Below are 21301 nucleotides of genomic sequence, written 5' to 3' on the forward strand. Positions count from 1 at the left end.
TCATATTTTTAGGCTAAAATCTAAAAATTTTCACTGTAAGCTGAAATATTTACAAAGCCTACATATTTTAGCACATTTTAATTTTAAAATGACCAAAATTAGGCTCGGCACCTGTAGCTCAAGTGGCTAAGCCACCAGCCACATACACCAGAGCTGGCGGGTTCAAATCCAGCCCAGAGCTGCCAAAAAACAAAGATAACTACAACCAAAAAATAGCTGGGTGCTGTGGCGGGCACCTGTAGTCCCAGCTACTTGGAGGCTGAGGCAAGAGAATTGCTTAAACCTAGGAGATGGAGGTTGCTGTGAGTTGTGATGCCACAGTACTTTACCCAGGGCGACAGCTGAGGCTCTGTCTCAAAATAAATTAAAATAAAAATAAAATTACCAAAATTCATTTAAAAATATCCTCTGTGACAGCTGAAAATTTTATTCTTCATTTCTTTTCTTGAATTATTTTCATTTAGTTTCTTCTGATTTTACCCTAATATATTTTTAACTTAACTGATCATCCTACCATACTTTGTAATTAAAATGTATATACACATGTAACATAAAATTTTAAAATCTGTCTTATTTTCTGAATCCATAAGGCTCTAAAGGTTAATATTTTCTTCTGTATTCTCATTACAATGACTAGAATACAAATGATCAAAACATAAATATGTTGGCTTGGCGCCTATAGCTCAACCGGCTAAGGCGCCAGCCACGTACACCTAAGGTGGCGGGTTCGAATCCCCAGCCCGGACCCGCCAAACAACAATGACGGCTGCAACCAAAAAATAGCCAGGCGTTGTGGCAGGCGCCTGTGGTCCCAGCTACTTGGGAGGCGGAGGCAGGAGACTCGCTTGAGCCCAGGAGTTGGAGGTTGCTGTGAGCTGTAATGCCACGGCACTCTGCCCAGGGGGACAGCTTGAGGCTCTGTCTCAAAAAAAAAAAAAAAAAAAAAAACATAAATATGTTATAAATGTTAAACTTTTTTATTTAACTATTTCTTTACTTGAAAAGCCTATCTTAGTGAGATGAGTAGGGCTACCCCCCCCCCAATTATTTCATGTGCCCAGGGATAAATACAACTTATTGCTCAATGGGTCAAGGTTCAACATTAATTCTAGGTCTATTTTCTATTTTGGGGGATGCTTTTTTAAAAAATATGTAAGTACTAAGAAACCTTTTTCGTATAAGTTGTGGGAATTGTTATAGCAATGTCTCCCATTGAATCTTTGAGCTCCTTTCCAGTTATATGCCAAAAATCATATACTATTTGATTATCAAAACTCATCTGTCATGATATATCAGTTGTCAACCCAATTTCCTCAATTATGGCTGTTTTAACGAACCTATCTACAATTTAACTGGCAAAGTTAGTTTTCACTGTCAAATCTGCTAAAACAGATTTATTTTCTGCTAGAAAAATCTTAATTTCATTTTTTAAATGCAAATGAGTGAGCTCTAATACAGTTAATGTATTCCTTTCCCCCCCTGTTTTTGAAGAGGGGATCTCGCTGTGTTGCCCACTGATCTCGAACACCTGGGCTCAAACGATCCTCCTGCTTTAGACTCCCAGTCACCTGACTTAATTTATCCATTTTTAAGAGTTCATTAACAGAAAATAATAAGCAATAGTAACTTAATACTCCTGTCATAATACATTGTTATGTGTAGTCAAAATTAGAAGTTATTTATGAAGGTACATTTTTGTTCAATATCTTCATATGGATGCATAGAAGTCTGATGTTTAGCTTTTAGCAGTAATTAACAAAACTGCTGTATGATCCAGCCATCATATTCTGGGTATTTATCCAAAGAAAATGAAATCAGGATATTGAACAGATATTTGCACTCCCATGTACACTGCAGCACTAGTCACAGCAGTCAAGATATTAGATCAATCTAAGTGTTCGTCAATGGGTGAATAAAGAGAATGTGGCATATATACATGATGGAACACTATCCAGCCATAAAAAAAAAAAAAGAAATCCTGTCATTTGAAACAACATGGTTGAACTGGAGGATTATGTTAAACAAGTCAGGCACAGAGAGAGAATTATTACTGCTCTCATTCATATGTGGACTCTAAAAGTGATCTCCTAGAAACAGAGATTAGAATAGCCGTTACCAGAGGCTGGGAAGGGAGAGAGTAGGGACAATGACAGAGGTTGTTCAGCAGGTACAAATTACGGTTAGGTAGGAGTGTTAAGTTATGGTGGTCTAGAGCATAGTAGGGTGAGCAGGGTTAACAATATTGTATTGTATGTTTCAAAATAGCTAGAAGAATTTGAATGTTATCACAAAGAAGTGATAAAATAAATGAAGTGACAGATATGCTTAATACCCTGATTTAACTTTTACACAATGTATACATGTATCAAAACCTCACACTGTATTGCATAATATGTATAAATTATATACTAATTAATAAAACACACCAAGGCAGGAGGACTGCTTGAGGCCAGGAGTTGAGGTTGCAGTGAGCTATGACGATGCCACTGTACTCTAGCCTGGGCAACAGAGGCAGACCCTTTCTCAAAACAAAACAAAACAAATAAACAAACAAAAAAATAGGCCAGATATAGTGGCTTACACCTATAATCCTAGCACTCTAGGAGGCCGAGGCTCAGGAGTTCAATACCAACTTAAGCAATAGTGATACCCCATCTCTACTAAAAATAGAAAAATTAGCCAAATGTTGTGGCAGGTGCCTGTAGCCCCAGTTACTTGGGAAGCTGAGGCAGGAGTATGGCTTGAATCCAGGAGTTTGAGATTGCTGTGAGCTGTGATGCCACTACACTCTAGCCTAGTGAGACTCTGTCTCAGAAAACAAAACAAATGAAACAAAATAAACATAAAACAATAAAAAAAAAAATCAAGTACATTCAGTCCTTCATATCTACAAGTTGTACATCCTTAGATTCAATCAACTGTGGATTGAAAATATTTAGGAAAAAACCAAATAATAAAAAAAATACAATAAAAATAAAAAGTAATAAAAAGTTTAAAGACACAGGAACAACTGTTTACATATCATTTAAGTTGTATTAGGTATTATAAATAATCTACAGATGATTTAAAATATATAAGAGGGGCCAGGTATAGTAGGTCATGCCTATAATCCCAGCATTTTAGAAGCTTGAGGTGGGCGGACATCATGAGGCCAAGATTTTGAGACCAGCCTGGGCAACATGGTGAGACCTTGTATCTACTGAAAAAAAAAAAAGTAGCCAGTGTAGTGGCATGTACCTGTAGTCCCAGCTGCTCTAGAGGCTGTTGTGGGAGAATCATTTGAACCTAGATATTCAAGGCTGCAATGATCTTGATGATTGAAATCTCATTAAGGAACAGAATCTCACCATGTTGCACAGGTTGGTCCTGGCCTCAGCCTCCAGATTAGCTGGAATAACAGCTGTGAGCCTGTGCCCTACTGTCCCTGGCCCTTGGCTCAGTCCATCCCAGTTTGGAATATTTCTACAGGGTGGCCACAAAGTTCATGTGCAATTTAAATTATGTATGATTTGGTTCGGCGCCTGTGGCTCAAGTGGCTAAGGCATCAGCCACATACACCTAAGGTGGTGGGTTCGAATACAGCCCGGGCCCACCAAGTAACAATGATGGCATCAACCGTTGCGGCGGGCGCCTGTGGTCCTAGCTACTTGGGAGGCTGAGGCAGGAGACTCGCTTGAGCCCAGGAGTTGGAGGTTGCTGTGAGCTATGAAGCCACAACACTCTACCCAGGGTGACAGCTTGAGGCTCTGTCTCAAAAAAAAAAAAAATGTATGATTTAAAATAGACAACTATATTTTGACTGAGCGTGGTGGCTCATGCCTGTTGTCCCAGCACTGTGGGAGGCCGAGGCGGGTGGATCGAAAAAAAGCTGGGCGTTGTGGTGGGCGCCTGTAATCCCAGCTACTTGGGAGGCAAAGGGCAAGAGAATTGCTAAAGGAAGAATGGGAAAAAAAATTAAAATAGACAACTATTTTAAATTGCACGGGAACTTTATGGCCACCCTGTATATATAAATCACTCTAACTGATGGTTCTATGTGAAGTCCCAAAGCATTTTCTTTTTTTTTTTTTGGAGACAGAGTCTCAAGCTGTTGCCTTGGGTAGAATGCCCTGACATCATAGCTCACAGCAACCTTCAACTCAGAGTCAAGTGATCCTCTTGCCTTAGTTTTTCTATTTTTAGTAGAGACTGGGGTCTCACTTTTGCTCAGGGTGGTCTTGAACTCATGAGCTTAAGCAATCCACCTGGGTTGGGCTCCCAGAGTGCTAGGAATTATAGGCTTACGCCACCGTGCCCAGCCTCCAAAGCATTTTCTTATTTAAAAAAAAAAAAATTAAGATTCTCCTTTTACTAGTGATAATCCTATTTATCACCAAATTAGATTCAGCAATCACTACAGTTGGTGTTAGGGCCTTCAGGCTGAATGAGTATTTCCCCTAAAAATAGCATCTAATTGGCTTTCTTAAGTCACCACTGACCTGGTCATTTTATGGCTATTTCTTCATGTGCATTGGAGGATGGATTGTGATACTGATAACTTAGGAGAACCAGCAGTATGGAAACAGATGGGAACAGTTATGTTCCCTTTGAACACAACTAAGATATTGAATTTACAGATGAGTAATCATGGTGAGGTGCAGTGGCTCATGCATATAATCCTAGCACTTTGGGAGGCCATGGCAAGAGGAACACTTGAGGCCAAGACTTTGAGACCTGCCTGACCTGAGCAAAACAGAAAGATCCCATCTCTAAAAAACAAAACAGATTAGCTAGGCCTGGTGGCCGGCACCTCTAGTCCCAGCTACTTGGGAAGATGACGCAGGAAGAACACTTGAGCCTAGGAGTTTAAGGCTTCAGTGGGCAATGATCATGCCACTGCACTCTATCTAGCCTGGCCCACAGAGCGAGACCGTATCTCCCCCCACAAAAAAAGATCAGTACTTCCATGTAACTCATACATTTATACAATCTCTCTAACTTGCCTGGTCTGAAAATGATGAAAAGCACCATGAAGGCTATTATCAAATTCTACCTGAATCACTCTGAAAACTATACACACTCCTAGAACCAGCACACAGTGGTGGTCTACACAGTAGGCCATTAATTGTGGGTTTTCTAAAACTATTTATTGGCTGACTGAGGCAACAATGATGGCTATATAAAAGACAGCGTCATCTGTCAGAATTATAAAATACTATCTCTAAGAAACCATTTCCATTTCAAGGAGAAGTGGTGTAAGAGATCATAGCCTCTGGAGATAGCAAAGGCATGTTGCTTTCTACTCAGTGAGGATGATGGTATTTTTATTGCCAACAGGGATAAGCTAACCCACTGTGTACTTCTCTTCCCTTGTGCTACTTTAACGCATTAATTGCCATGCGACCTGTATATAACTTATACTAGTTTTAAGCCTGGGGCCTCATGAAGCATATATAATTCCCATATCTCTTGACCTATCTTTTTTTTTTTTTTCAGTTTTTGGCCGGGGCTGGGTTTGAACCCACCACCTCCGGCATAAGGGGCTGGTGCCCTACTCCTTTGAGCCACAGGTGCTGCCCTCTCTTGACATATCTTAACTTATCAAACACTGTGACCCTCAAAGAAAAAAATTTTTTCTAGTGTGCAGTCAGTGTGTTAAAGTATTAAACAAGAAAAAGTAAATTTTCTTTGGGGTCTTTTTTTTTTTTTTTTGGAGACAGAGCCTCAAGCTGTCCCCTGGGTAGAGTACCATGGCATCACAGCTCACAGCAACCTCCAACTCCTGGGCTCAAGTGAGTCTCCTGCCTCAATCTCCCAAGTAGCTGGGACCACAGGCACCCGCCACAACACCCAGCTATTTTTTGGTTACAGCCGTCATTGTTGTTTGGCGGGCCTGGGTTGGATTCGAACCGGCCACCTTAGGTGTATGTGGCTGGCGCCTTAGCCACTTGAGCCACAGGTGCCAAGCCTCTCTGGGGTCTTTTTAAAGTGAATTCATCCTAAATATACTACTTTCTAATTAAATTTATCATGTAAGAATTAACTGACTGAACTCAAATTCTTAGAGACAGGAGTATAAAAAGGGTTTTGTTTTGTGCAGGCCTAAACCTGCTATCGCCAACCCCTAGTCTGCGACCTGTTAGGAGCTGGGCACACAGCATCACCACCTCAACTCCACCTGCTGTCCCATCCCTAAGTCCAGGGAAAAACTGTATTTCATGAAGCCAGCCCCTAGTGCCAAAAGGTTAGAGACTGCTGGCTAAACAACGTGCCCACTTAGAATGAACTTGCCATAGTAAGGTTCACAGCCTACAAGGTTTGACAATTAAGTTCATGAACTCATCCTAGTAAAAGTGCTATATACCTCACTGCCTTCAAAGGACTCCTCTTGGGAAGCTAGGCACTAATGGGTCCAGTCCACCCTTCAAAGCAGTTTTGGCACTCTTTTTCTGGAATGGCCATCAATAGCCGTTGTCGTGTGTGTACTACCCTTGATGTCCTGAATGTCATCAAAATGTCTTCTTTTCAAGATTTCCTTTATCTTTAGGTGAAGATGCGTCATTGGGAGCCATATCAGCTGAGTAAGGAGGGTGTTACTTGTTTACTGGCTAAAAACTAACTCACAGACAGTGCCATGGGAGCTGGTGCATTGCTGTGATGCAAGAGCCAAGAGCTGTTGGCCAAGATTACTAGTTAAGATTTTCCTGTTTCTCTATTTATGTTTACTTGGTCTCCTATGCTTTTCACAGTCAGGTGATGGTTTTGATGCACAATTTGATGGATTTTTGTGATGTTTTCATCAGTTCTGCTCATTTTTGACTGCCCTGACCTCTCTTCATCAGTGACGCTTTCTCTCCCCTCAGAAAAACATTTAAATCCATTTGTACTCTGCCATTTTCTTCATGGCATCATCCTGATAAATTTGGTCTAACATATTCCTGATTTCACATCTTCTCTTGCTAAGTTTAATAAGAAATTTAACATTTGTTCATTGCTCTAATTCAAGTGCTGACATTTTTATGACAGCACACAAAACACAAAATAATTAACACTAATCAGCAAAACATGACCACACAATGACACAAGCACAGCTGTGCAACACTGGTCCTACATGTACCACAGTTAGGAACACTCACCAAGTTGTTGGTACAGTGCTGCCGGTGTTGTTATATTAAAATCCCAACTTGATATAACATGTCACTCCATAACAGATCATTCTGAGAATGCCAGTATCCCAAAAACCGTTTAATTATGACTCCATCATTGCCCCCACACACAAATAAGAGTCAAACTATGAATCGTCCTTACAAGTATTGCAGTCAAAGGCAAATACCAAAGTTGTAGAAAATTAAAAGTAACTTCATTCAGTGTCACATGTCTGCAACTTAACTTCAAATCATTTGGCAAAAAAATGGGTGTGGTATGTATGTATGAGATGTTAGGGTACTTGAGGTTCACTGTACTTTCAAGTTTCAAAAGTTCTTTCAACTTTTCTACAGGTTTTAAATATTCTAAAATAAAAGTTCATTCAACAAAGCCACATTGGCCTGAACCAACATACAAGGTGGACATGCACAATGGACATGAGCAATTTACTGTGTTAAATTATTCTAAGTTGCAAATGAACTTTAGGTCCACCCTGTATTAAGTCAGTGCAGTTGTCCACATTTCATACTCAAAACACATCACAGGTCAGGAGTTCTAGGTGGGTTCTACCCACAACTGCAATCTCTTTTTTCTACGTAAGAACGCATTTCTTCTATTCACCTCCATTGCATGCAGGCAGGATAAAACTCACACAATATGTGATGAACAACAGGAAGTAGGTAAAGAGTCCCAAGATTTCCAAGTATAGCCTGCAAGTGGTTAAGTTAGAAAATGTCTGACTCAGTTACCAGTAAGGACACAGCATTTTATCTTGTGTTCAATACCACCCAAGCACTGTATACATATTATTCTACTTATTAAGTACCTACTATACATCAAATAGTTGATGAGTGCTAGAGATACCAAATTAATTTGGACAATCTTTGCACCAGAGTTACTCAAAGTTAGATGGGAAAACAAGCATATAAATAAACAGCTCTAATAAAGTGTGGTCAATGCTGTCCATACCAGAGATATAAACAAAGTGCTGTATGGACTCAGAGAAGATAAAGGAAATGAAACAGATGGAATTAGTCTGAAAATACCCTTAACGATGTCTGGGAATAAGAAACACATTGGGCAAACTACCATTCCCTAGTATTCCCTACCCATGATAGATGCAGCAGAGCACAGGAGTCAATAAATCCCACCTTACACTTTTCAGTGCAATGAATGGATGACCATCTTAATGACAGACTTTAGGTTTACTTTTTAAACCATTTGATTTAGTGGGATTCAAATCCACTCTGAGTAAAGAGCCCATACAGATAATAATCCTGGTGGCTGCTCTATCATGTTCGACAAAAGGAAAGTTCTCATTCCCCACAAGCAGGTTTACAAATCCCTGGCCTGGAAAAGGGGTTTAAACAGTAAACACTGTAGCTAAAATAGAATCTTCCTCGGGACCTAGGAGAGATTAATTGGGCAATAGCCCATTAATAGCCTACTTCTAGGTAATCATAACATCTTTTTGAGTAACATCAGACAGACCCAGGGAGGGTGTTATTCTTAGTCCGGTGTGAGGGACAGGCAAGAGGACAGGGTGAGTCATGCTTTATTCTGCCCTAGGGAGGCTGAACCTGAGCCTGTCCCTCTGACTCAGCACCTTGCAGCTGACAGGGCCAGAATGCCGGAAGCAGGCGGGCTGGTTAGGAAGCAGGCGGGCTGGTTAATGAAGGTCGTTTAACAATAGTATTCATTCCCTGAGGCAGGCAAAAGGAAATGTGGGAGAGAGAATGTGAGGATAGGCTGGAGTTCCAGGGAAGAGAGTTAAGGAACATGGGAAAACAGAGCCTCTCTTCCTCTCCAAGCTCTTCTCTATTGCTCCTCTGGACTCTCCTGAGGTCTTTGCCATAATCACTCATTTCAATAAAAATATCTTATGTTTATAAGGCGGGCGACGCCTGTGGCTCAAGGAGTAGGGTGCTGGCCCCATATATCAGAGGTGGTGGGTTCAAATCTGGCTCTGGCCAAAAACTGCAAAAAAAAAGAATATATAAGGCTGAGTATGGTGGCTCATGCCTGTAATTCTAGCACTCTGGGAGGCCGAGGCAGGTGGATTGTCTGATCTCAGGAGTTTGAGACCATCCTGAGCAACAGTGAGACCCCATCTCTAAAAATAGCTGGGCATTATGGCAGGGATGTGTAGTCCCAGCTACTTGCGAGGCTGAGGCAAGAGACTGACTTGAGCCCAAGAATTTGAGGTTACTGTGAGCTATGACGCCATAGCACTCTACCAAAGGTGACAAAGTAAGATTCTCTTTCAATGTTCTCATCTTTTTTATGTTGCAAATCTGCTGTTATCAAAGACATTTCAACCCCCCTGGACCACAGGAGGAAAAAGAGAGTGTGGATAAAGAGGGATTTATACAGCGTGAAGAATCACGTTCCCTCTAAAACCAGATGTCTAAGATTTCCTGTAGTATGGCTGGCAGGGTAAGAGCTTCAAGAGCTTTTGTCAGGACTCTACGGAAGCAGGCTCGTAGGTCTCTCTCCCCAAACTGAGTAACAGCCACCACAACCACCAGCAGACTCCCCTTGTTGCCCTGCTGCCTCCAAGCCCAGGGCTTTCCTTTTCCTCCTTCTTATCTAGCCAGTACTGCAACCTCAACAGGGTCTCCAGGCCTGGTGCTGCTGTGCATACCACCTAATGCTCCTTTCCCACCCTCTTCCTCCTGTCCCACATCACAACAGTCACCTGCCCAGAGCTGTCATCCTTGCTAAAAAAAAAAAAAGAGAGAGAGAGAGATTGATTCCCACTGACCTGGGAAGGAGTCAGGAAGGGCTAGAAGAGAAAACAAAGTTCTCTTCCTACCCCTGAGGTTTCTGTTATAGAGAATTCATGTTTCTGGAACATAGCAGGAACCAGTGAATATAACAGATTCCAGGTCAGTTACTATTTCCATGGTAGCTGGGCAGGCACATTGCTCCTCTGCAGGCTGGCCTGGGACCCTCACTCCCAGAAGAACTCTTTCTATGGGTAAATGCTGCCATGTGGCAAGTGAGCTGCTAATGACCTCAGGCATGGGCTTGTAGAACAGGGAAATTTAAAAGAGCAGCCATCCCCGGCTATAAAATAATCCTACTTCGATATATTATCACACAGAGATGTACATACATACACAACATATAAGGAGGGAGGTGGTAAATGTCAATTACCAACTGGTCTAACACAAACACACACACAGGCAAAACCCACCTTCGCTTACAGATGGGGGTCAGCTTCCCTAGACCATCCCCTGAAATTCATGCTTACTATGAGGAAGTGGTTTCATAACAGTGAGAATACTAAATACACTACAAAGCAAGTATGACCTCACATTAACAATGGAAGATCAAGAAAAATATCTGGAAAAGAATACAGACCCGCAGAAGACCTAAATCTAGACAGTATAGTTCCTCCAATGCTCATTTTCAAACAGGATCTTCTTTAGAAAATAAATGCACGGGAGAGCCTCCTCATGGTCAGAAGGCATGGGTCTGAGACACAGCACACACTCTCCTTTACAGAGCATGTCCAGTGGTTCCCTGAGATGATGCAATGACACAAAGGCAGGATCGGCAAGGTGCATGTAGAGGTAAGCAAGTGGGGACCTGAGGGGAGAGGCCAGAGAAATCGAGGCTGAAGATTCTGAAAGGATTTTGTGTGTGGCACTGAAGTCCTTAGGTCTGAAAGGCCAAGTCACAGGGTAACGTGGGGTCTGAAATAGGAAAATGAATTGAACAGTTTAAATAGAGGGTTCTGTAAGGTCATCCCATCTAAGCTGCTGCCCACATGTTCCATACATAAGCCATCTCCGACCTGACAGCTACCAAATACTTGGCACAGAATTGACACATTAATTTAATCTCCAATAATGAAACTGAAAACAAAGGAGGCAGCCTCAGAAGAGAAGGGAAGGAGGGGAGGGAGGGATGGTGCACCTTTGCTTCTGCCCAGTTTCACCCACCTCATAGAAGAGTCCATCTGGGAACTGCTGGAAGCACTGCGCGCACACGAAGCACTGCTCGTGGTACAGCTCTCCGTTACTGTTCACGATCTTCTCTGCAGGCGCAAAGCCTCCTTTACAGCGTTCACAAGTGGCGCTGGCCAGGGCATTGGCCATGTTGCTGTAACACACAGAGGACAGCAAGTCACAGACTGTCAACCTTTTCTTAGACTTAACAGCCAACAACACAAAGAGCTGATAAGCAAATGCTGTTTGATCGCAAAAAATATATAAAACTCAATCTCTTGCTTGTTCCTCAGGACCTCTAACTGTTCTAGTCTCTCTCTCTCTCTCTTTTCTTTGTAGAGACGGTTTCACTTTATTGCTCTCAGGAGAGTGTTGTGGTGTCACACAGCTCACAGCAACCTCCAGCTCCTGGGCTTAGGCGATTCTCTTGCCTCAGGCTCCCGAGTAGCTGGGACTACAAGCACCCACCACAACGCCCAGCTATTTTTTGTTGCAGTTTGGCTGGGGCTGGGTTTGAACCCGCCACCGTCAGTATATGGGGCTGGGGCCTTACTTACTGAGCCACAGGCACTGTCCCTGTTCAAGACTCTTTACCATCGCACCTTAGGATAAGGGCCTCCTGCTTTGATCCTGTTTGGCTAATGCTTTGGGCCTTCTTCTTATTGAATATACTATGAGTAAACGCCTACTGTGCAGTAGGCACTAGCGACAGAGATGAAAGTCATGAGATGCCCTCCAGGAACTTGGGCTTGCAGCTTGATGGGTTAAAATAATTAATTAAAATAGAATATCCACAAATCAGACAGGTGGGACTGCCCCTGTTGTCCTAGCTACCGGGGAGGCCTAGGCTAAGAGGATCACTTAAGGGTAGAAGTTGGAGGTGTTGTGAGCCTGTAAATAGCCACTGCACTCCAGTCTGGGGTAACATAGTGAGACTTTGTCCCTAAAAAAAAAAGAATCCACAAATGACATCTCAAAACTAGTTTCTTTCTCTTCAGAGAACAGAATCTAAACTGCACGTCAACTGAATGCCAAACCATAACCTAGACACAGGTTATCTCTTTGAAAGTAACTGCTAAAGTACATCTTTTTTTAGAGACAGAGTCTTACTTTATCACCCTCAGAAGTGTGCCGTGGTGTCACAGCTCATAGCCACCTCCAACTCCTGGGCTTAGGCGATTCTCTTGTTTCAGCCTCCCAAGTAGCTGGGACTATAGGTGTCCGCCACAACACCTGGCTATTTTTTTTTTAATTTATTTAAAAAAAATTTTTTTTCCTGGCTATTTTTTGGTTGTAGTTATCATTGTTGTTTAGCAGGCCTGGGCTGGATTTGAACCCGAAAGCTCTGGTGTATGTGGCTGGCGTCTTAGCTGCTTGAGCTATAGGCGCTGAGCCTATAAAATATATCTTAAAAGGACATAGTTTTACATTATAATGATCATTTTACAAATGGCAAAACATGTTCATATAGGTGGAGTGATGAACCCAACATCACAAAGATAGTTCGTGGAAGGCACAGGGCTAGAATCCATAACTCCCCACCCTGGATAAAACCATACTGTCAATCAAAACAGATTACAACAATAATTTCAGACACTAGAGAGGACACAACAGGGACACATCATGTTTTACAAGTCAGGAAAGTGAAGCCAGGCAGCTAAGTTCTCCCGCTGAGCCCAGTGATTTGGGTGATTCCCTCATCAGTGACCTCACGGTACCTAAAGCACATAGGTATTCAACAAGTGACCCATGTGCTCTCTAACCACGGGGAGTGTGGAAGAAGAAAAGCAAGACGGCTTTGACAAACATTAACTAGATGAGGATTTCACATAAAGGCCTGTTTTGTTTCTCAAAGTTTCAGAAATAGAGAAGGCCCCCTACACAAAGCAATCACCAGCCAAGCCGTCCTTCGCAATTTGGCAAGTTTATTTTCAGATGCCCACTCACTAGAGAATAAGCTCTGCCAGTGTGTCTGCCCCGCCCCCAGTGCAGCTTCTGACCTCCCAGATGTTACTACCAATGTTCCCCTGGATCTTCACACCACCCCATGAGGCAGATGAGTGGACAGTTTCCATTTCACAGATTAACCAGTTGCCTTTCCCCTGTCTGTTTCCACATTTTGCTCTTTCCTCAGCAAAAGTAATCACACCCCAATTTCACTCGACCCAATGGAATCCAACTGGGTACTTTGCCTTCTTCTCCCAAAGAACAACAATCCCATTTCGTAGCCTTGCCATAAATAATTCCGTGAGAAATATCATGTCCATCACTCCACAATAATCAAAATTCAACTTCATTTAATAGGCTGGGAATATAGAACTAAAATGTCACAAAAAATAAAGGAAAAAGGGAGGCGGCTTTGCTGCTTGGCAAAGCTGGCCTACATCTCACTTTAAAATGAATTTATACTTAGTCATTCCAGAATTACTGTGGGTTGGGGGGAAATCTGGTTTGTGTTGCTTCCTTTCTCCTGACCAAAGCCCACACACAGGCATCCTTTGACAGGAAAGCACAGTGACCCCTAGATCATCCCCATAATTCTCAGTACTGTTTTGAGGGAAAAGTATATACAATTACTTTGGAAACCACAAGTTGCTACTCAAACATATGGCATTATTAATTTTAAGCCCTCTCAAAAGATTCATGGAACCTTAATGATCTGACTAAAACTCCAAAAAAGGTGGGAAAGGATATTCTGGGATTTCCTGGTTTACCTATATTATTGTCTTACAAAGTATAAGGGTCACCATGTCACCGTCAGGGGTCTGAAAGATTCTCTCTTTTCCAACTACATCTCTGTGGAAGGCTATATTTTCTCTATTTCATCTAGAACAACGTATTATAATAGGTTGAATGCAGAAGCAGATATCTTTCATTAAGATAGACATTAACAAGATTTGCAAAATGTAAAACAATGCTAAGCCTTTTTCATTTTAGAAAAGTTATTTTTCATAAACATATGAATATTAGCCTCTCACTAATATTAACATGTAATTGGCTTATATTTTTAAACAAATTACTAAATATTTAATTTTTTTCTCAGTTTAAATTTGTTATATAGTAAATATCGATAAGCAAAAGTTCTTTGGGAGCCTTGATAATTTTTAAGAGTGTTAAGAGGTCTCCAATCAAAAGGTTTGATTGCCACTGACCTATTGATACTCATACTATGGATTGTTTATATTCAATTTCAAATACTCAAACAGAATTAGGAAACAGATAGACAGATTATAAAAATAAACATATGTTTATTTCCCATAAATAGGAAAAATCAACTAGTTTGAGATAATGTAGTACGTATTTTTTCAAGGAATATTCAAGAAACAACCAGCAGGGGATGGGAGGTGGGGGGTGGAGAAAGAAAGAACAATCATCTCACAGTCCCATTGAACTGTTCACATTTCCCTCTCCTCTCTTTGTCTTTGACCCTCTGGCACTTTTTTTTTTTTTTAAATACTACATTTGATAGAAGTTACTTTTTAAAAGTCATGAATGACAGTTATGGTTCTTATTAGGTTAGTTATAGTTAAGCAGCTAATTTTTCAGAAGATTTTTCACTAGAGAGTGTTGATAACAAGAAATATGTAAGTAGGAGGATGTGTATATATAAAAGCCTTTAGTACAGAATCTTCTTAGCTGGCCAGGCATGACCTATTTAGATGATCTATATCCACAAATCAACTTGCACATACTCATGCAGCTTTCCATTATTTAAGAGCCTCATTTATCAAAGTATGTGAAACAAAATTTTTCGTCTTAAAATGCAACAATGTATAAATCCAAAAATTATCTTTAGAGTTCAAGCAGTTAAAATGTTGGCTATAGTATTATAATTCCCCAATTGTTCTCCACCTGAGCTGTTAGGCGCTGTGAAGATGAAGGACATCTGTTGTAGCACATAGAAAAGGCTCTGGGCGTGGTAGTTCATGCCTGTACCTTAGCACTCTGGGAGGCAGAGTAGGTAGATTGCTTGAGACCAGCCTGAGCAAAAGTGGGACTCTGTCTCTACTAAAAATAGGAAGAAAACTAGCCAGGCATTGTGATGGGCACCTGTAGATCCAACTACTCAGGAGCCTGAGGTAAGGGGATCACTTGAGTCCAAGAGTTTGAAGTTGCTATGAGCTATGATGATGCCATGGCACTCTATACAGGGTGGCAAAGTGAGATTCTGTCTCAAACAACAATAATAACAAGAAAAGCCACACAGAACAGATCTATTTCTACAATGGACAGGTCAGTTAAAATCTCCTTAACTCTTAAGGATGTGCAATAATTCCAAACTCACAAATTTGAATGAGGTCAATAATCTTATTTGAGTTGGTTGAAGGCAACTCTGCACTCTTTTTACAAAAAATCTGTTTGGTATTAGCTGGGTGCTGTGCCAGGCACCTATAGTCCCAGCTACTCAGGAGGCTGAGGTTGGAGCATCACCTGAACCCAGGAGTTTGAGGTTGCTGTGAGCTAGGCTGACACCACAGCACTCTACCCTGGGCAGCAGAGTGAGACTCTATCTCAAAAACAAAACAAAAAAACACCAAAATCTGTTTGCTAAAACCCATGTAATCATGTAAATTAGACTAATCTTTTAGCGTTAACATGTTCTACATCTATATGTGTACTGATATGCTAGTTGCATTAATTATTCCTTACTTATTACTTAAATCCCTTAAAGACAGTATTAAGAAACCCAGTTAGCCTACTTCAAACTGCTAATTGTTAAACAAAACAAAAATGTTTAACTTTATCAACAATATGTAATTCAATTTCTCATTGTTTCACCCAAACTGTTTTAGAGGGCAACATTTATCTATTATAACTCTTGACAATGAAAATTCTAAACCTCCCTGATAGATGACATAATGAAAATACACTGTTCTCAGGAACCTCCTGGAGACAAAGACTGTCCTCTGAGCACTTCTCCTCACATTTGCATGTCTTCTCGTGGGGAAGCAACCTATCTGCCTCCCTGCCCCCAGATCTCACTGGAAAACCCCCGCCCAAAGCCTAGTAAATAAAACTGTGTTATCCAGGCCAAACTGGCTAATGTATAGATAGCCCAAGAATTCAAGATCTAAAAAAGGGCACTCCAGAAGAGACACTCACAATTTTGCATAAAAGTCACAAAACTCCTTGTAGACCTTTACGTCACTGTGTCTGCGCTGCAGCTTGGACACAGCCCTCTCATCTTCGCTCCCATTAGCCTCATGGATACTGTTATGGGCTGTTCGGGGGATTTCTTCATGCTCCGGGATAACACAGGGGTGCACTCTGCCTGGGAAGGCCATCGTGGGTGCTTGAGAGCTCTGAGCCCAGGGCGGAGAGTAGCAGGACTCGGAGACAGAGAAACAATTTCCAGGCCTCCCCTGCTCGCAGCCAGGGTCACTCCCACTGTTCCCACACGTCAGCCCTGGCTTGCCAGGGTCACTACTGCCGTTTCATGTTAAGAGCTCAGCAGCACAGCATCAGCTGGCATGGCAGTCCGGATTTACTGAGGCTTTCTGGAAGTTCTAAAAGGAACACAGCCCTTGTCAGAGTAGCCTTCCCAGTGGACTCTGGCCATAAACACTACTACAGGAAGAAAGGGAAATATCCGTGTGCCCTGGGTACTGGGCACCAGGCTTCGACACAAACACTGCTTCTTGACTGGTAAGGAAAAGGATCTTTTGGAGAACTTGTAAAACACCCCCTGACAAGCTCCCAGTGAGGCTGAGGCTGTCAACATACTTTGAGGACCATCTGAACCCTTCCTGACCCGTATTTCCATAATCCCAGGGCACAGTTGCCACCTACGCACTGCAGCTGCCTTCCCCCAGGAGTCCATGAGCCCCTGAAACTTCACTCTTAGCACAGAGCATGAGTACAATGATGTCTTCAGTGAAAGGACACAAGCAGAAATAGAAAAGAGTTGGAGTTTAGTTGTAACTGTCCTATTTGACCCCAGCTAACCTAGTAACTTAGGTGAGCCATTGTTTCTTGGCCTTTCTACTGACTACGGAAGCCACTATATACTTGGGCATTCTTGCCACATTCAGTCCACACTCTGGTCTCTTGCAATTGTGTTAGCAACGACCACAATGATGATGCAACACTGGGGCAACAAAAGGGCTCCGAATCTCTCTCAGGGCCCAGTCCCCCTGCACAGGGGCCATCCTTCCAAAAGCAAGAGATGAAATGGAACTTGTAAAAGACAATCTACAGAACAGGCCCAAAGCACACTACTGGACAGAGCAGGTCACACTGGGGATGGGAGAGCCATGGAACCAGCAGTAGGCAAACACAGTACAGCTGAGCCTGCAAGGCATAATCATAAATAAGGAGACTTAGAGCTAGTAAGTACTTCCCTCATATAACTGAATCCTTACCCATCACCTTCAGACAGGTATTAGGAACAAGGATACACAGGCACAAAGAGATTGAATAACTGCTAAGTAGGTGGTGAGATCAAGATTTAAACCAAGGTAGCCTGGTCCTGGAGCCTATGTGGTTAACCCCTTTGTGAGAAAACAGCTAAACATAATTACTGGGAAGCAAAAAGGTTAACCAGAAAAGACAGGTAGTGGGTACAAAATGGGACCGGAAGCAGAAATTGGGACCAAGTTCCAACTTGGAACCTAAGATCTCAGAGTATGGGGTCAGGGACTCAAAGGTTGTGGGCTATGGATCCTGCCTATGGCTGCTGAAATAAGGGAATCACCATTTTTAAGTAAAAAAGAGACTGTCAACTAAAATAAACTCAATAATCCCCCCTCAGCTCACTGGAACCCTCTTGGCTAAGGAGATCCAGTTTCTATCTATCCATGGGAAGAGAGATCAGACATCCCTTGTTATGTCTGGTGAGGGGCACACACAAACTTTTTCCCTTCTCTATCCTCCTTATCTCCTCCTAAGACAAAGACACAAAGGATCTGGCTGGACCCATTCCCCAAAGACCCTAACCTGAATGCAGGCACATTCCATAGGTTGAATGTGCCCCTGGCCCCATATAAAAGTGGTCTCTAACTGCCCCTGGGTGCAGATGTAATCTTTGCACTGCCCAGGCAGGTCACCCTCCCCTTCCAATAAAGCTGGCCTGAACATCTCTGCAGCCTCATCTCTGGGCAACACTGTTTATACCTTTCAATGTCCCCCTACCATTTTGGGGACATCCTTTGTAACTCATTAATAGGCCTAAGGCTATGCATGACAAACCTGCAAGTCCTCAATATATACAACAAATACACAGCCAACAGCGTGAGGGCAGGCAGTCCCCTGATAACCAATGAGGTAAGTTCTATAGGTTTGTTCTTAAGTAGAATTTGTAAATAAGTTGGAATAAGTACATTTACCTATTACTGTTGGGTGGTTAGGGAGACTCTCCTGGGAATGGAGACAAGGCGGGACCTGCAGGCCCCATCTCCCTGCCACCCACCTAATTCTGTCCCCAGAGGCTGCTTACACCTGGGAAGGAGGGCTCACCCTACCAATCTACCAGTCAGAACGTAGTGTGCCAACTGTAAAAGGAAGCAGAAGACTCTCTAGCCTAACCACAGGTACAAGAGGGCAGCCTTAAGACAAAGACTCATTGTCATGTGGTCCACCCCTCTTCCATAGCTTCTGAGAGATGCTCATGGGAGGTCCACAGGCACAGTTAAGATTCTGGTTCCGCAGGCAGTATAGAAGAGAACCGCCAGCCATGACTCTCGCCTCTTTGTCTTTTTTCCCTTCCCCAATGGGGCCTGTTCACTGTCTGTCTCTTGCTCTGTATGCCTGTTTCTGGCTCTTACTCTGTAAACCTATCTTTCTCTTTCTTAATAAATTTTGTTCCATACTTGCCTTATTTTGAGGTGTCTGGTTCTTTTCCAAGAACCAAGGATCCAGGCAGTTGCCTGAAACATACCATTGCCTGTGATAATGAAACAGGGTTTCCGTATTCCAGACTGGACAGGGACCACTGTGTTCTAAGCCTGGGCAAACAGGCTTTTTTCCCCTCCAAAGTACACTCTCTGGATACAAGTAGGACAGGAGAGAAGCTATTTTGCTAGTATTTCGTGTAAGCTGGGCCTCTTCTGAAGTAGATTCCTTGCTGCTTTGCCCAGAGCTGGAAGGGACTGCCTTCATTTGTTAATACACTCAACACTGAAAAGATGTCTTCCACCTGCCAAGTCCTGGTCAAGTGTAATTCTCAAGACCTTTCCATTTACAAAACAGCATATAACCCCTTAGACCAGCAGCTCTCAACCTGTGGGTCTTGACTCCCTTTTAATAATGAAAATATACTGCAGCATTAAGAAGGCTGAGAACCACTGCCTTGGACAAAAGACCCACTCAGGATTTCCCACTTGGGCTCCCCCCATGCTGCCAGAAGATCTGGTGCCTTTCATTCCTTCTGTATTCCTTTTTATCTTATAAATCCTATCTTATCACTAATCTGTGTGGTCCATAGACAAAGGGCCTAGTGCAGAAAGAACTTCCATCAACAGAAGCCTCCCAGAGTCTGTAAGTTCAACTTGTACTAAGTCTGATGTTTTTAACAGGCTTATCTTAAAATGATCCAAGCCTTTGACAAAGCTTCCATTTCTTTAACCAATAACAAATCAAGTAATTTGTAATTGCTTGATTACAAATTAATAATCAAGTTATTATTGATTACGACTTGTAATTACCCCCTGCACCCCCAGAGAACTCCTACCTTGGCCAGGCACAGTGGCTCACATCTGTAATCTTAGCACTCTGGGAGGCTGAGGTGGGAGGATTGCTCAAGCTCAGGGGTTTAAGACGAACCTGAGCAAGAGTGAGACCCCTCTCTACTAAAAACAGAAAAATTAACTGGGTGTTGTGGTGCACATCTATATTTCCAGCTACTCAGGAGACTGGGGCAGGAGTTTTGCCTGAACCCAGGAGTTGAGGTTTCTGTGACTGTTTCAAAAAATATAACAAAAATGAGACATCCCACCTTTCTGGGTTAAACCAATGTATACCTTCCACACAGTGATTTATGACCTCACCTGTAATTCCTGTCTCCCTAAAATGCATAAAACTAAACTGTAACCCCACCACCGGGAGTCCACTTGCTCCAGGCTTCGTGAGTGGGGCTCCAGGCCATGGTCTTGGCTCAGAATAAACCTCATTATTTTACAGAGTTTGGCTTTTCTTTTGATAAAACAACCAAAGTAAAAATGATTTAATTTTTTTTCTTTCTCTGTATCTACATTTCTTAGTTTTTAGGCTTCTTTTGTACAATGACCATTTGAAACAGAGAGAAGAGACAGAAGGAGAGAAAGAGAGAGAGAGAGAAGAAAGGCAGGCTGACTCTGACACCAGCAGCATGAGGTAGAGAATAAAGGGCAGCACGGCAGGTTGGGACCCCCCTTCAAACAGCTTCCCCAGTATGTGTGTGCAAGTCTGTTGTTTCATCACACAGCCAGATGCCAGTAACCACCATCCCAGTCAGGATTCAGGACTATCTGTCACCACCAAGGTCTCTTTCAGTCATTCCCAGCAGCCACCCCCCCAAACCCCCTTCAACACCCCTAAGCTCTGGCACTCCCCACCCTACTCCAATACCCCTAACCACTGGCACCACCAACCTGTTTTTCATTTACATAACTCCGTCATTTAAAGATTGCTACAAAGATGGAATCATTCTCTGTGTGATATCTTCAGGTTGACTTTTTTCACTGAGCACAAAGCCCTTTAGGATACATCCAGGTTGCTACATATGTTCATAGTTCTTTTTTAATTGCTAGTAGTATATTCTATGGTATGTATGTATAGCATTTCATCATTCATCCATTTAAGGATATTTAATTACTTTCCAGTTTTGAGCCAGTGGATAAAGCTGTACAGAAGTCTTTTGGTTTTCATTGGGATAAATACCCGAGTGGAACTGCTGAGTTGTTATGGTAGGTACGCATTTAGTTTTTAAAGAAACTGCTTGTGATATTGTGCTTTATAAGAAGACATGTATAGGGCAGCGCCTGTGGCTCAGTGAATAGGGCACCAGCCCATATACTGAGGGTCCAGACCCTGGCCAAACTGCAAAAGAGAAATAGCTGGGCGTTGTGGCAGGCGCCTGTAGTCCCAGCTACTTGGGAGGATGAAGCAGGAGACTCGCCTACGCCCAGGAATTGGGAGGTTGCTATGAGCTATGTGATGCCACAGCACTCTACTGAGGGTGACAAAGTGAGACTCTGTCTCTACCAAAAAAAAAAAAATGAAAGAAAGAAAGAAAAAAAGACATG

At 42.4% G+C, this 21301-nt stretch overlaps 1 protein-coding gene across 2 annotated transcripts in view; it reads right to left on the minus strand.

Annotated features, from left to right (window-relative positions):
• The window catches only part of LIMS1 (LIM zinc finger domain containing 1), a 62464-nt gene that overhangs the window by 14540 nt on the left and 26623 nt on the right, over positions 1–21301 (minus strand). The window contains exons 1-2 of one of the 2 annotated variants that reach the window (XM_003792898.3): positions 16185–16396; positions 11076–11235 (exon numbers count right to left, since the gene is read on the minus strand). In XM_003792898.3, coding sequence (XP_003792946.1) covers positions 11076–11235; positions 16185–16366 — 342 coding nt within the window. In that variant the 5' untranslated portion in view covers positions 16367–16396. Of the gene's footprint in view, positions 1–11075; positions 11236–16184; positions 16397–21301 lie in introns of those variants that run through there. The other variant, XM_003792899.2, reaches the window with a different exon arrangement.

This window comes from Otolemur garnettii, unplaced genomic scaffold, assembly GCF_000181295.1.
Source record: "Otolemur garnettii isolate 467f Iridium unplaced genomic scaffold, OtoGar3 scaffold00062, whole genome shotgun sequence".
Classification (NCBI taxonomy): domain Eukaryota; kingdom Metazoa; phylum Chordata; class Mammalia; order Primates; family Galagidae; genus Otolemur; species Otolemur garnettii.